Genomic DNA, 12,404 nt, shown 5'->3' with positions numbered 1-12,404 from the left:
GAAAGAAGTCTCTGGCTCTAGTATGGAAGGTCAGTTAAAAGCGAACCCAACCGAGTCACATGGCCGTCGTGGGACTCTTCAGTGGTGGTTTGAGAAAAGATCATAACAATCAAGTTGGTGTGTCAGAAGCTGACCTGAAGAGAAGACAGATGGCATAGCTGCGGCAGGCTTCGGTTTGCTAGGAACTAAACTTGTCCAGTGTGTCACAGCTAAGAGCGCTAACGCTCATCCTGCTGTGTCTTAGTAGAAAGTTCCTGCCATGTGACCAGTGGTCCCTGTTCTCATCCTCCCTCTTCTTTCTGGTCACATCAGTCTTTTCCTGTGAGCAGTCGTTGTCATCAAGGAGAGATGTATAGTGAGAAGTGAAAACACAGAAAGGCAAGAGTAAGGTGAATGTTAAGCGTTATGGAAACCAAGTTGTGAAAAAGCAAAAAAGAAACTGATGAAAGAAATGGCAACAATAACCTGCACGATAACAAATAAAATAAAATAAAAGGGCGTCATTAAAACCACTTGTAAATGGTTTGTTGAACTGATCTGACTCATGCAAGCAGGAAGAGGCTTCAGTGTTTCTCCCTTTCTCCTTCAAATCCAGTCCTTGTCCTCATGACCCAGGCTGGCCAGATGAAATCTTGGCAGGTCCCTCGGTTACTCTAGACCTCTCAATCGCAAGGCGACTCTCCGTTTAGTGTTCGAACATATGGTCGATGTGTAAAAGTTTAAAATTTTCATCCAGTTTAAGGCTTTCTCTTTTCCTTGAGTCAGAACTCCCTGGGGCAGGAATCATCTCGCAGCCCATCTCCAGGGCCTCATCTTCCTTCCTATTTGATTCCGGAAGATTGTGTGCCTCCAGGGAGGCACAGGGAGAAGTGGAGTCAGCCTGCGGGATGAAGGTGCCTGGCTGACACAAGTGGAGTCTGAGGCTGGGTTGCTCTGGTGGCAACAAATGGGGCTTTGGTGCTTCCCCTGAAGGCTTTGGCCGAAGCTCCGTGGTGCCTCAAGCCTCTGCTGGCCCCTGGGACTCTGACCCCAGTGCTGGGCTTTCAAGGTCCACCGCTGTTAAGGTCCCATGGCCCTTCAGGCACACAGCCCTGTTGAGTATGAACTCTTAGAATGGCCACAGTAGAAGAATTTTTCACATATTGAGTTATGGGCAAGTCATTCTGGCTCATACATGAGTTAACTTGAATATTATGCTAACTCAAATAGCCTATTTGTGGCCTATCAGACATGCATCGTACATCTGCTTTAATTATGAAAGAAAAGGCCCCATGAACCAGAAGTCAAGAAGGTCCTTATTAAAAATAAAGATTCCATGATCGTCTTCCCCGGATGACAATGCTGGTCCTCCTTTGACGATAAGACTCCCTTTCCAGCTGCCAAGGCCAAGCTGTACTTACTGGACATGTATCTTCTGGTCTGTTTTTTAGAAACCTTGCAGAAGTGTATTCCTGACTTGTTTAATGTTCTTTGTTCTGATAAGATATAAATCTGTGCTGAAAACCCTGCTTCTCTGGGGCAGTTGCTCAAAGTAATCTGGGAAGCAGGCTTCCACGCCGTAGCCCTCAGTTCGGCTCAAGTAAAACTCTCTCCTATTCTCCTTATTAACTGTTACTGGTTTTTTTCATTGACAGCCCTGAGTTCCAGTCTTTAGGGTCTATGTCTGGTTCCAAGGAAGTCGGTTCTCTCTCTTAGTGTTGGCATAGGGTGAGGCTCGTTCCCATTCCGGCACCTTTTCTCTTTGCTCTGCTCCGTGTTGAGATGTTTTAGGCCTTTGCCAGACACGGTCACGTGTCTGGGGTTTACCCACGCCCTTCTGGCGGAGCTCCAGGTGAGGAGGGAACCGTTCCAGCATCTCGGCGCTGAGGAGCACTCTTGGCTTGCCTTTCTTCCACCTGCTCCCCCCACCACTTTTTATGCAGCCTGCCAATGGGGGATGAAGCAGTAACGAAACGCATTGCTTAATATTTTAGCATAGGGACAATAGCCGGTGGAGAACTTGCTTTGTGAAGTGGAGGTGTTTGCTTCATTGTTGTGTTTTAAGCCATGGGGACCTCAGAAAAATAGAGAATCCTAATATTATAGACAGCACCATCACATAATTAGAAAGTACAGGGAGTTGGGTTTCAAATTGCCTTTCTAATAGGTAGGGGAAGTTCTAAGTCTTTTGCTGGACATGATTCAAGAAAGTTCCATGGTTTCCCTGTAGTCGGTGTAGTTGCCTGGTACTGCATCATTAGAACAGTCTCGGCTTGTTCAGGGCAGGGGGTGCCTTGTCTTTATTTTTCAAAACGTTATTGGAGTATAGTTGACTTACAATGTGGATGGTTTCAGGTGTACACCAGGGCGAATCAGTTATACATACATATGTAGATAGACAGATAGTTAGATGTATATATATCCATCTTCTTTTCAAATGGGTTATTGCAAACTATCAGGTGGATTTTCCTGTTCTCTACAGTAGGTTCTCATTAATCATCTTTTTTATACAGTAGTGTGTGTGTTATTCCCACCCTCTCAATTCTTCTCTCCCCCCAGTGGTTTCACCTATGGTAACCATAAGATTGGTTTTGAAATCTGTGAGTTTGTTCTATTCTGTAAACAAGTTCCCTTGAATCATTTTCATGATATTCCACATGTAAGTGATACCATATGATCTTTGTCTGTGTCTGACTTACTTTACTTAGTGTGATGGTCTCTTGGTCCATCCATATTGCTGCATTATTTTGTTTCTTTTTATGGCTGAGTAGTATTCCTTTGTATTCATATGCCTTGTCTTCTTGGGGTCCCTGCTTGTTTAAATGCTCTGATGTCACCTTCTTGAAGTTATTAACAATTTGTTAATAAGAGGCCTTGCATTTTTATTTTTGCACTGGGTCCCACAAATTATGTAGCCAGGCCTGATTGACATGGTTGTATTATGTGGGTCAAAATATTAGAATCTAGATGATTGAGATGAGCCTTCCTTTAAATTTCATTAATCTAAAAACAATGTTAATTCCAAGGAATATTGTTAAGTGTTTGTTTGCAGACTATTTAATGTACCTTATGGTTTGTGAATGTAGTTATCATTTAAAAAAATTAAGGAGTTCCCATCGTGGCGCAGTGGTTAACAAATCCGACTAGGAACCATGAGGTTGCGGGTTCGGTCCCTGCCCTTGCTCAGTGGGTTAACGATCTGGCGTTGCTGTGAGCTGTGGTGTAGGTTGCAGATGCGGTTTGGATCCCATGTTGCTGTGGCTCTGGCGTAGGCCGGTGGCTGCAGCTCCAATTCAACTCCTAGCCTGGGAACCTCCATATGCCGCGGGAGCGGCCCAAGAAAAGCAAAAAAAGACAAAAAAATAATAATAATAATAATAAATAAATAAATAAATTGAGATTGAGTCACTTTTTCATTGATTCTATACGGATTTTTTCATGTGTTTTATTTTCACTACTAACTTTCTTCCATGAACTATTACATGATTAAAATGTGTTATGTGCAATATTCAAGGATTACTGTAAACATTTGTTTTATTTCTTAAATTTATTATGAAGTCGAAAGAGAACAATTATATTTAGTGAAATGATCTCTTAAAGTCATTGCTACATTTCTAAATAATGATTTGTTATTCTATTAATGTGAGCACCCTTTTTGCTAGAGAAATTTGGATGCTATCTTTTTCCCTGTTTAATGGGATTCAGTATAATTGACTTTCATTTTTATTCATTCTTTCTTGGAAGGGAAACATCTGGGAACAGATTTTACGAATACCCTTCATCTTGGAAATAATTAATGCCGTTCCCTTCATTATCTCAGTAAGTCCTAAAAGAATCTATAAAAGAAATGATTTTGTCATTAGACTTAGGTCTTTAAATACTAATAGATAATATATTAGCTCAGATGAATGAATTCAGGCTTTGATTAGGATCATGGTATTAAAAAATAAATAGTAAAATTAGTTGGATAACTGGGTTGTGAAATTAAGTGAAAACTAATGAGATTTAGTACCATAGCAAAGTGAAATGCTTTTTAGAAATATATGCTCTAGAGGTGCCGTTTAAACAAAGTGTCAATATTGTCTAAACAGACTAGACATTAGTCCATTTCTTATGTACACTGTGGAATTAAGAGACATGGAAACCAAGAAAAACCAAGTATTTACAAAAGTTTCTCACGCTGAGAATAAGTTTATCTCTAACCACAGGATTTACTAAATCCAGTTCTCTCTTTGGCAAGAAAGTTGCTATCAGCCAGACAAACAGGAATTCGCTCCTTTATCCAGCTACTGCGGAGTCCCCATTTCACAGTGATTCTGTTCAGCTACAGTCCCATAAATATGTAACCAGCACTTTCTCATTGCACAATTAGATTTTAATCTCTGATAGAGTTATAGGAATGTCTGTTGGGAATATGCTTTCTAACACTTTATCCAAGTTTTATTTGGAAAATTATCAAAATAAATTGCTATGATCTGAAGCTGTTGCTTGCTTCTGAAATTATTTTAACTTGAGTGACTTTTCTAGCACTAGATAAAATGACAGGCTCACTAAACACATTTCCTCTGGAGGACGGTTCCCCAGTGTCACTTAGAGTGTTTGACTCTGCGGAGAGTAAGTGGTAATGTTATAAAAAGGTAAAGCTCTGTTGCCTGCTCCTACTTTTCACCTCCAGCTGCAGGAAAGAAGGAGGAGATGGCTATTGTAAACTGTCACTCTAAAGGATTTAGTGACGGAATTAGCACAGTTATATCTGACATCCAGGGAGGGCTGATTATTTTCTTTCTGTTTCCATAATAATCTTCCACAGAATTTTCCCTTAAGCAGGACTTAGACAATGAATGAAAAGATTCTGTCTGCTCTTTACATTTCAATAATCATGTGAATTTAAAGTATTTGCCACAGGCTTTAAATATTATTAAATAGTATTAAATATTAAATATCTTTGATAACTTACTTCTGTTTCATATTTCTTCTCCGTCTGCTGGATATGATTTCTTGCTTTGAGATAAAAGTTTAGTTTTGATTTGTTTTCCAGATATTCTGGCCTTCCTTAAGAAATCTATTTGTCCCAGTCTTTCTAAATTGTTGGCTTGCCAAACACGCCTTGGAAAATATGATTGTAAGTATAAAAGTGAAGTTCAAACATAATGTATTTCTCAAGCCTCCATTAGTTCTCACTTGAAGTGATGTCTTGCATGAATGTCTAAGCTAACAGACCTTAAGATTGCTTATATCCTAATGAGAATGAAAAGTTGTAAAATGCCCTCATTGCCAGGTCACGGCCTTTCTCAGGCCCTGTGAACTGGTAAGCAAAAATAGCTCAGATATTCTAAATATCACCGAACCAAAGCTAACTGAAGAAGACAACTGCTAACTGCTAACTGAAGACAAAGCTAGTTGCGGGTTCTTTGAAGACAACCAGACTTCCCTTCCAAGGCCATCTGTTGATATTTAACAGGACCTCTGGTTTTAAGGATTCAGGAGGTAATGTTAACTGTTCCTAACTGTAAGTAGTCTCACCTTCTCTGAAAAGGTGTGGAGTTCGAAAGACCCTGCTTTGGAGCCAGGAGGCCATGTAACCATTGCCTTTTTAGACTGGCTTGGTTTGGGTTGGGCGTGGGATATTAGGAGGGAGAAAGGGAAGCAGGGAGTAAGATGCTAAACTCAGAGATGGACCGCATTTATCCAAGGCGGACCCTGTTCAGAAAGTCTGATTGATAGCTATGATCAAAATCTCTTTACTGTGGGTCATTTATTCTACAAATGTTAATAGAAGTCCACTGAATGCTAAGGGCTCTGATAAGATAAGCAAATGTCTTCATCTTTAGAAGAGAACAAAAGCGCCTGCATACTGGCTTGCTGTGAGAATTACATGAAATTATATATATGCGAAATTACATATATGTATGTGTATAATCTTCTATCTGGCATAAACATAATAAGGGCTCAATATTATTAATTTTACCACACTGAAATTTAGTATGTTTGGGGGCGAACTTATTTTTCTTTTAAATAGCTTTTTAACAGAATTATGACAAACATTTTGGCCCAAAGGAATATTTGGATAACAGTTGAATATTCACAACCAGCTGAATGTTTCTAAACATTTATATTATGTAATTAGTAGAGTCTCATGAAAGTTTATGGCCAGGAAGGGGAGAGTATGGCCTGTTTGCAGATGGTTTGCAGAAATAGTGAACTATCTTAACCGCCCAAAAAAATACCGTTTCTCTAAATATAGATTGTCAACATTGCTAATGAAAAAAAAAATAACACCAGGAAAAAATTAACCTGCTAATTTGCATTTATTAGTTGGAAAAAGTAACTTAACCAAGAGAGGAATCATTAGTCAGTTGTTGAGAGTAAAGGTAGTGATTTGCATTATTAATTTAGGATCCTTTTTCCATCATAGTTCTATATTTACCTTCTCCTCCTCTCCCTGATTGCTCAATTTTGATTGATTTTTTTCTGCTTACTAACACCTCTCGTAGAAGTTAGGAATGTGAGGTGAAATTCTCATCAAGTCTTTTTTTGCTTTCATAACAGTTTGGTCAAATGTGTGGAAGATGAATATAAAATTGAGATTTTGTGTTGGTGAAGTTATCTCATGCAATACTGATATTTAGACTAATGAAAGGTTGTTGTAAAAATGTATAAAACAGGAAGCTATAAAGTGAACAATTATGCAAAAATACCACTCTTCCGCCCAGATGAAACACCAGTAATAACTTATGTCCTGCTAGTATTATCTATGAAGTCAAACACAATTGTATGTTTAGTGCTATAATTCGATTTTTTTGTCATGTACTAGTGTGCGGTGGGCAAGTTCCTATGTCCTTAAATATTCCTCTTCAAACCATTTTTAATGAATGCATCTGAATCTGTCTAGTTTTGATCAATTTATTCAACCATTTTTCTGTATCTTTTTTTGTTGTTTTGGTTGTTCATAGTAATGAACACACATTACGTCCTGTAATAAATAGTTTGGTGATAAAGATGAACATACATAAATATTCGATTTCCATCTCATAATTTTCATGAGGCTAACTTAGAAATTATGTTATTGGATAAATACTAATTAAATGAATGAATGCAGGAAAAAGAAAGTGCATACTTGTGAAATTTGACCTGCATTACTAGATTACTTTCAGGAAATTTCTAACAAATTACATGAGCAGTATTGCGAGTACTCATGGTTTGCATCTTCAGTAACAGTGGGCATTGTTATCTTTTAACGTCTTGCCATTGTAAAGTGAAATTTACATCTTAAATTCACACGTCTCTTAATGTGAGTGAAATTGAACCTTAGAAAATGTTTATCGGCTATTTTTTTTCTTTTTGTGGTAAAGTGCCTGCCATAATTCATGTTATTTTTCCTAATTCAGAGCATGAGATATGATTGTAGTTTGACCCAGCTTTTACTTACCCCTAATTGAACATATTATTTTCTGATCTTTCAAAATTAGAATTGTCCATAAAAGAACATACTCTCCTTGGAGGGCTTTTGAGGAGTCAGTGCAACATCTCTACAGATGTTTTTAAGGCGGGTGAACTGAAATTTGATACTTTGATGGACTCCTATAGTATTATCTTCGTAATATGGATGTTGGAGTAAGACTTAGTCAAAAATGAAAATATGTTGCTATGTCCATTTACAGTATATGTGTTGGGTGTGCATAAGATAATTGAAATGCAATGCATAGTGATAAATGTAGTGTAATTCATCAATATTTATCATTTATAAAAATTTAAAATATGCTTGTTCTGTGTTATTTCAGAATGATCTACATAGAGCCATTCAGCGTACACAGTCTGCAATGTTTAATCAAGTTTTGATTTTAATATCTACATTACTATGCCTTATCTTCACCTGGTAAGATTGTGCATATCAGCCTTTTTGATTCCTTTTAATTCCAGTACTAAAAAAAAGTGTTAGGAATCATTTTAATTAAGAGTTGGCTAAAATAAATGAATAGATAAATACTCACTATAAACGATAATGGATCACCTCTGGAAATTAAAGTAAAATCCTTACGTTGGTCTTAAAAATCAAGAAAGTGCATCAGTCACTTGGTGTTGGTATTTACTGCAAGTCTGAGGTTTTCCCAGATGCTGTAAACAACCGGGTCACAAGAACTTGTGCTGCCTGCCATAGTTACCAAACAAGAATTTTTCCTTCCAACCACTGACATGAAGATGCCCTTATCTGTCCATAATCTTCAAGGCAGAAACACCGTTGAGAACACTGTCTCTGCCGTCCCTCTGTCTGCCTGTGCCGTCTCTCCTGCTGCTCTAGTGTGCAGCCGGGCAGAAAGCAAGGGCGGATCCGACAGTGCCAGGCAACTGCTGCTCTGCTCTATGATGGAAAACAGTCATTTCTTCTCTTGGAAAGTCCCTCTTTGCCAATTATAGAGGAATCCAGTGAGAAATGATGCACTGCCTATGGATTCATGCAGAGCCGTACTGGGGAAACAATGTGAAGTGGAAGATTATATCTGTTTTTCAACTTAATTATGTGTAATTGTGCTCTGACCTGGATTTGACCTATTGAGAAAGAGAAAAAAGCTAATTAGGAAGCACTAAAATAGGAAGAATGCCTTAATTACGAGTGCAACGCTATTTTTAAATATAAACATGGCTATAGATATATGTGTGTATATAAGATTATATACATATAATAATTATTATGCATCAGTAGTATGCAGTTAAATTTATTAAGTGGATTTAAATATGTTTTATTGAATATTTTTATATTTTAAAAATAAACATTTTAGGATATTCAATGCCCTTAGATACAAAATATCCCTCTAAATCTGACACAGTGCCATCTTATTTAAATTTTTTTCTCTTCACAAATTATTTTTATTATTCACCTAGTAAATATCTAACTGAATCAATTTGAAATACTGACAGTGATGCTTTCTCTTCCAAAATCACAAGGAATTCTTAATTTTAAGATATTATATTATTTAAATAATTTGGGAATGTTCTCATTTTGCTTAAGGAAAAGTATTTAAAATAAAATTTTTTACTTACCTATGCACATACTAATTTCTCAATGGCAGGAAGATTAAAAAAAGTAAAATGAATGCGTTCAAACTATTCTGGGGAGTCTGGTAAAGTAATTTCAGAAAAGAGGTAATTGAAATTTTCGTGCTCTCACAGGATGGATTATTTTTCTGTGATGAAATAGTAGTTCAGTACTTTGGTTCTGGAGGCATCCTCAGCACAGGGAACTGCTTACAGTGGGCTCTGTATTTGCTCTTGCTTTCCGCCTGTACCTCTAGCTCTAGAGTGCTTTTTATTTTCGAAGGAAGCAGCTACACAAATTTTGCCACATTCTTATGCCAAGCGATGCAACAGTGCTAGATAGAGGACTTTGATGGTCTACATGAAATTTCCAGTATGCAATTTATTTATCATTTAAATCATTTGTGTTCCACTTTTTGTTTTATTTGCAATTATGGGTACTATTGCTGTTGTGTGCATATGTGCTTAAATTTTAGATATTTGAGTGGTAGTTTTGACAGATATTATATAATGTTACAGCTGTCACCAACATGTGGATATGAGTCTGACTTTTAATGTACAATTATTATACAGAGTTATATTTAGCTACATAAAATGGTATTGTTTTTAATCACATGTACATCTATATACACATTAATATGTTTTTAAATTATAATATCTAGGCTGGAGAAACTAAAGTTTGATTTCTTTGTGTATTCTCTAGCATTACAAGCAAAACGTCTTCATTAATTATCATCATCAAAGTAAGGTAGAATAAGTCTTACTGTAATTCACCATCAATTGTAAGAAAAATACGTACAATGTTACATTAGTTATGATATATCATATAGGCTCTTTTACCAATCATCATACAAAGAGTTTCACCACACATATTGTAAAATACATAAAGATACAAGAACTTATACAAATAGAAAATCCAGGTGGTCTGTTCAAGATTGTTATATCAGTTTAAAACTCTTGAGACAAAGTTTCCTTGTATCTATTTTTCTGCCATTCTCAAACAGGATTTTCATGGTTCAATATGGCTGCTTTGGTCTTGCCATTGCATTCTAAGTCCAGCATATAGAAAAAAAGAAGATAAAGCACAACCCAGAAATTCAATGCATAATTTAGGCTAGAATTACATCATATACCATACACAGCTGCAGGGATCTGCAAAATGTGATCTAGGAGGGCAAAATTTTACCCAGTTAAATATTATGCTATCATGAAAAAGAGATAAATGGTATACTATGGAGCAATACTCAGTCTCTGGTAATAATAAATCATAAAAGTCTGCATGTTCATTGTTCAAAACTCAAGGTCATACTAATTTGGAGCCCTTGGGAAACTTATCTATCTAGCTCTGTTTTCCACATAATTAAATGAGGATAATATTAATCACCCTATAAAATTTTGTTGCTTGTGTTTTTTTTTAAAATGAGGATTAAGTTGTATATGTTTATGAAAATATCTAGTAAAGGGCATAAGATATTGTATGAACATTCCAAAAATTTAATTTTTTTTCCATTTCAGATGGTCTCTTTCCATAAGATGATTGAATTATCATGTGAACTCACAAAATGAGACTAAAATGTTTAAGCGTAGTAATTTATTAGTAATACTGTTACATTTTTAGTCTGGATGACTAAAAATGTAACAGGAAGTATGATAAAACGTCTTCCTCTGCTTTAGTATATCCAGGTTTTCTGTTCTTCCTACATATTTCTAATATTTGTTTCCTCTAGTGAGCTCACTAAGTTAAAGATGATGGTGGCATCTCCCCCTCTGCATACACTTAGGAGCACAGACTCACAACAGGCCCTTGGCTCCCATCTCACATTGGTTAGGGCAGTTTCTTTATTTGGTCTTAGAATAAGATGACAGGTAGACACCAGAGGCATAATATGCAGGAGAATAATTCTAGACATCAGACAGGAGACTATTTTTTTCTTCTAGTTTTATTGAGAAATAATTGATATACAACAATTATATAAATGTAAGGTGTACAGGATAGTGTGTACAGGATAGTGATGTGACTTACAAACATCCTGAGACAAGTGCCACAGTAAGGTTAGTGAATATTACTGTTTTATATAAATATAAAAGAAAAAAAATTTTGCTTATAATGAGGATGTAGAATTTATTCTCTTAGCATCATTCATATGTAATGTATAATCCTGCTTTATGTTACATCCCTGGTACTTCTATCTTGTAACTGGAAGTTTCTGCCTTTTGACCACTGTAATCATCATGCAAAGATACTACATTTTTATTGACCATATTCCTCATGCTGTACATTTCATTCCCCTGACTCATTTATTTTGTCATTGGAAGTTTGTGCCTCCTAATTCTCCTCACCTTTTGCACTCATTCCCCCAGCCCCTTCCCTTCTGGCAACTACCTGTTTGTTTTCTTATATTGGTTCATTTATTTCATATCTAGATTCCACATATAAGTGCATTCATATATTGTCTTTCCTTGTCCAACTTATTTCACTTAACATGATTCCCTCTAGGTCCATCCATGTGGCTTCAAATGGCAATATTTCATTCTCTTTATGGCTGAGTCATATTCCATTGCTTATATACACAATATCTTCCTTATCCATGCGTATATTGATGGACTCTTAGATTGTATCCATATCTTGGCTGTTGAGAATAATACTGCAGTGAATGCAGAGGTGCACAAATCTTTCAAATTAGTGTTTTTATTTTCTTTGGAAAAGTACCCACAGGTGGTATAGCTGGATGATATGGTAGTTATATTTTTAAGTTTTTGAGGAACCACCGTGGTATTGGCTGCACCAATTTACATTCCCACCAGCAGTGCATAAGTGTCCCCTTTTCTCCACATCCTCATCCACACTTGTTAGTTGCTTCTTTTTGATAACAGCCATTCTGACAGGTGTGAAGTGATACCATTGTAGTTTCGACTTGCATTTCCCTGTTGGTTAGTGGTGTTGGGCATCTTTTCTGTTGGCCATCTGCGTGTCTTTTTTGAGGGAAAAAATGTCTATTCAGATCCTCTGCCCATGTTTAATTGTCTTTTCTTTCTGATATTGAGTTGTATGTATTGTCTATGCATATTGAGTATTAACCCCTTATCAGATGTATCTTTTGCAAATACCTTCTCCCATTTATGAAGTTGCCTCTTCATTTTGTTGATAGTTTCTTTTGCTGTGCAAAAGCCTTTTCATTTGATGTGGTTCATTTGCTTATTGTTTCCCTCATCTGAGGAGGCATATTCAAAAAAGCATTGCTAAATCTGATGCCAAAGCACATACTGCTGATGTTTTCGTCTAGGAGTTTTATGGTTTCATGCCTTACATTTAAGTCTTTAGTTCATTTGGAATTTGTTGTTGTGTATGACATGAAAAAGAGGTCCTGTTTGATTCTTTTGCATGTAGCTGT

The 12,404-nt window shown here is 36.6% G+C and overlaps 1 protein-coding gene across 19 annotated transcripts in view; it reads left to right on the top strand.

Annotated features, from left to right (window-relative positions):
- The window catches only part of KCNT2 (potassium sodium-activated channel subfamily T member 2), a 339,487-nt gene that overhangs the window by 131,537 nt on the left and 195,546 nt on the right, over nucleotides 1-12,404 (top strand). For 15 of the 19 annotated variants that reach the window (XR_002341192.1, XR_002341191.1, XM_021081854.1 and 12 more), the window contains 3 exons: nucleotides 3,724-3,798; nucleotides 5,018-5,101; nucleotides 7,761-7,855. Coding sequence is in view for 17 of the 19 variants with exons in the window: in XM_021081854.1 (XP_020937513.1) it covers nucleotides 3,724-3,798; nucleotides 5,018-5,101; nucleotides 7,761-7,855 (254 nt within the window). In the remaining 2 variants the exon portion in view is untranslated. Of the gene's footprint in view, nucleotides 1-3,723; nucleotides 3,799-4,999; nucleotides 5,102-5,126; nucleotides 5,467-7,760; nucleotides 7,856-12,404 lie in introns of those variants that run through there. The other 4 variants (XM_021081857.1, XM_021081869.1, XM_021081868.1 and 1 more) reach the window with 3 other exon arrangements.

This window comes from Sus scrofa, unplaced genomic scaffold, assembly GCF_000003025.6.
Source record: "Sus scrofa isolate TJ Tabasco breed Duroc unplaced genomic scaffold, Sscrofa11.1 Contig2471, whole genome shotgun sequence".
Lineage (NCBI taxonomy): Eukaryota > Metazoa > Chordata > Mammalia > Artiodactyla > Suidae > Sus > Sus scrofa.
The sequence above is the reverse complement of the archived record's forward strand: the minus strand, read 5'-3'. Positions and strand labels throughout refer to the sequence as shown.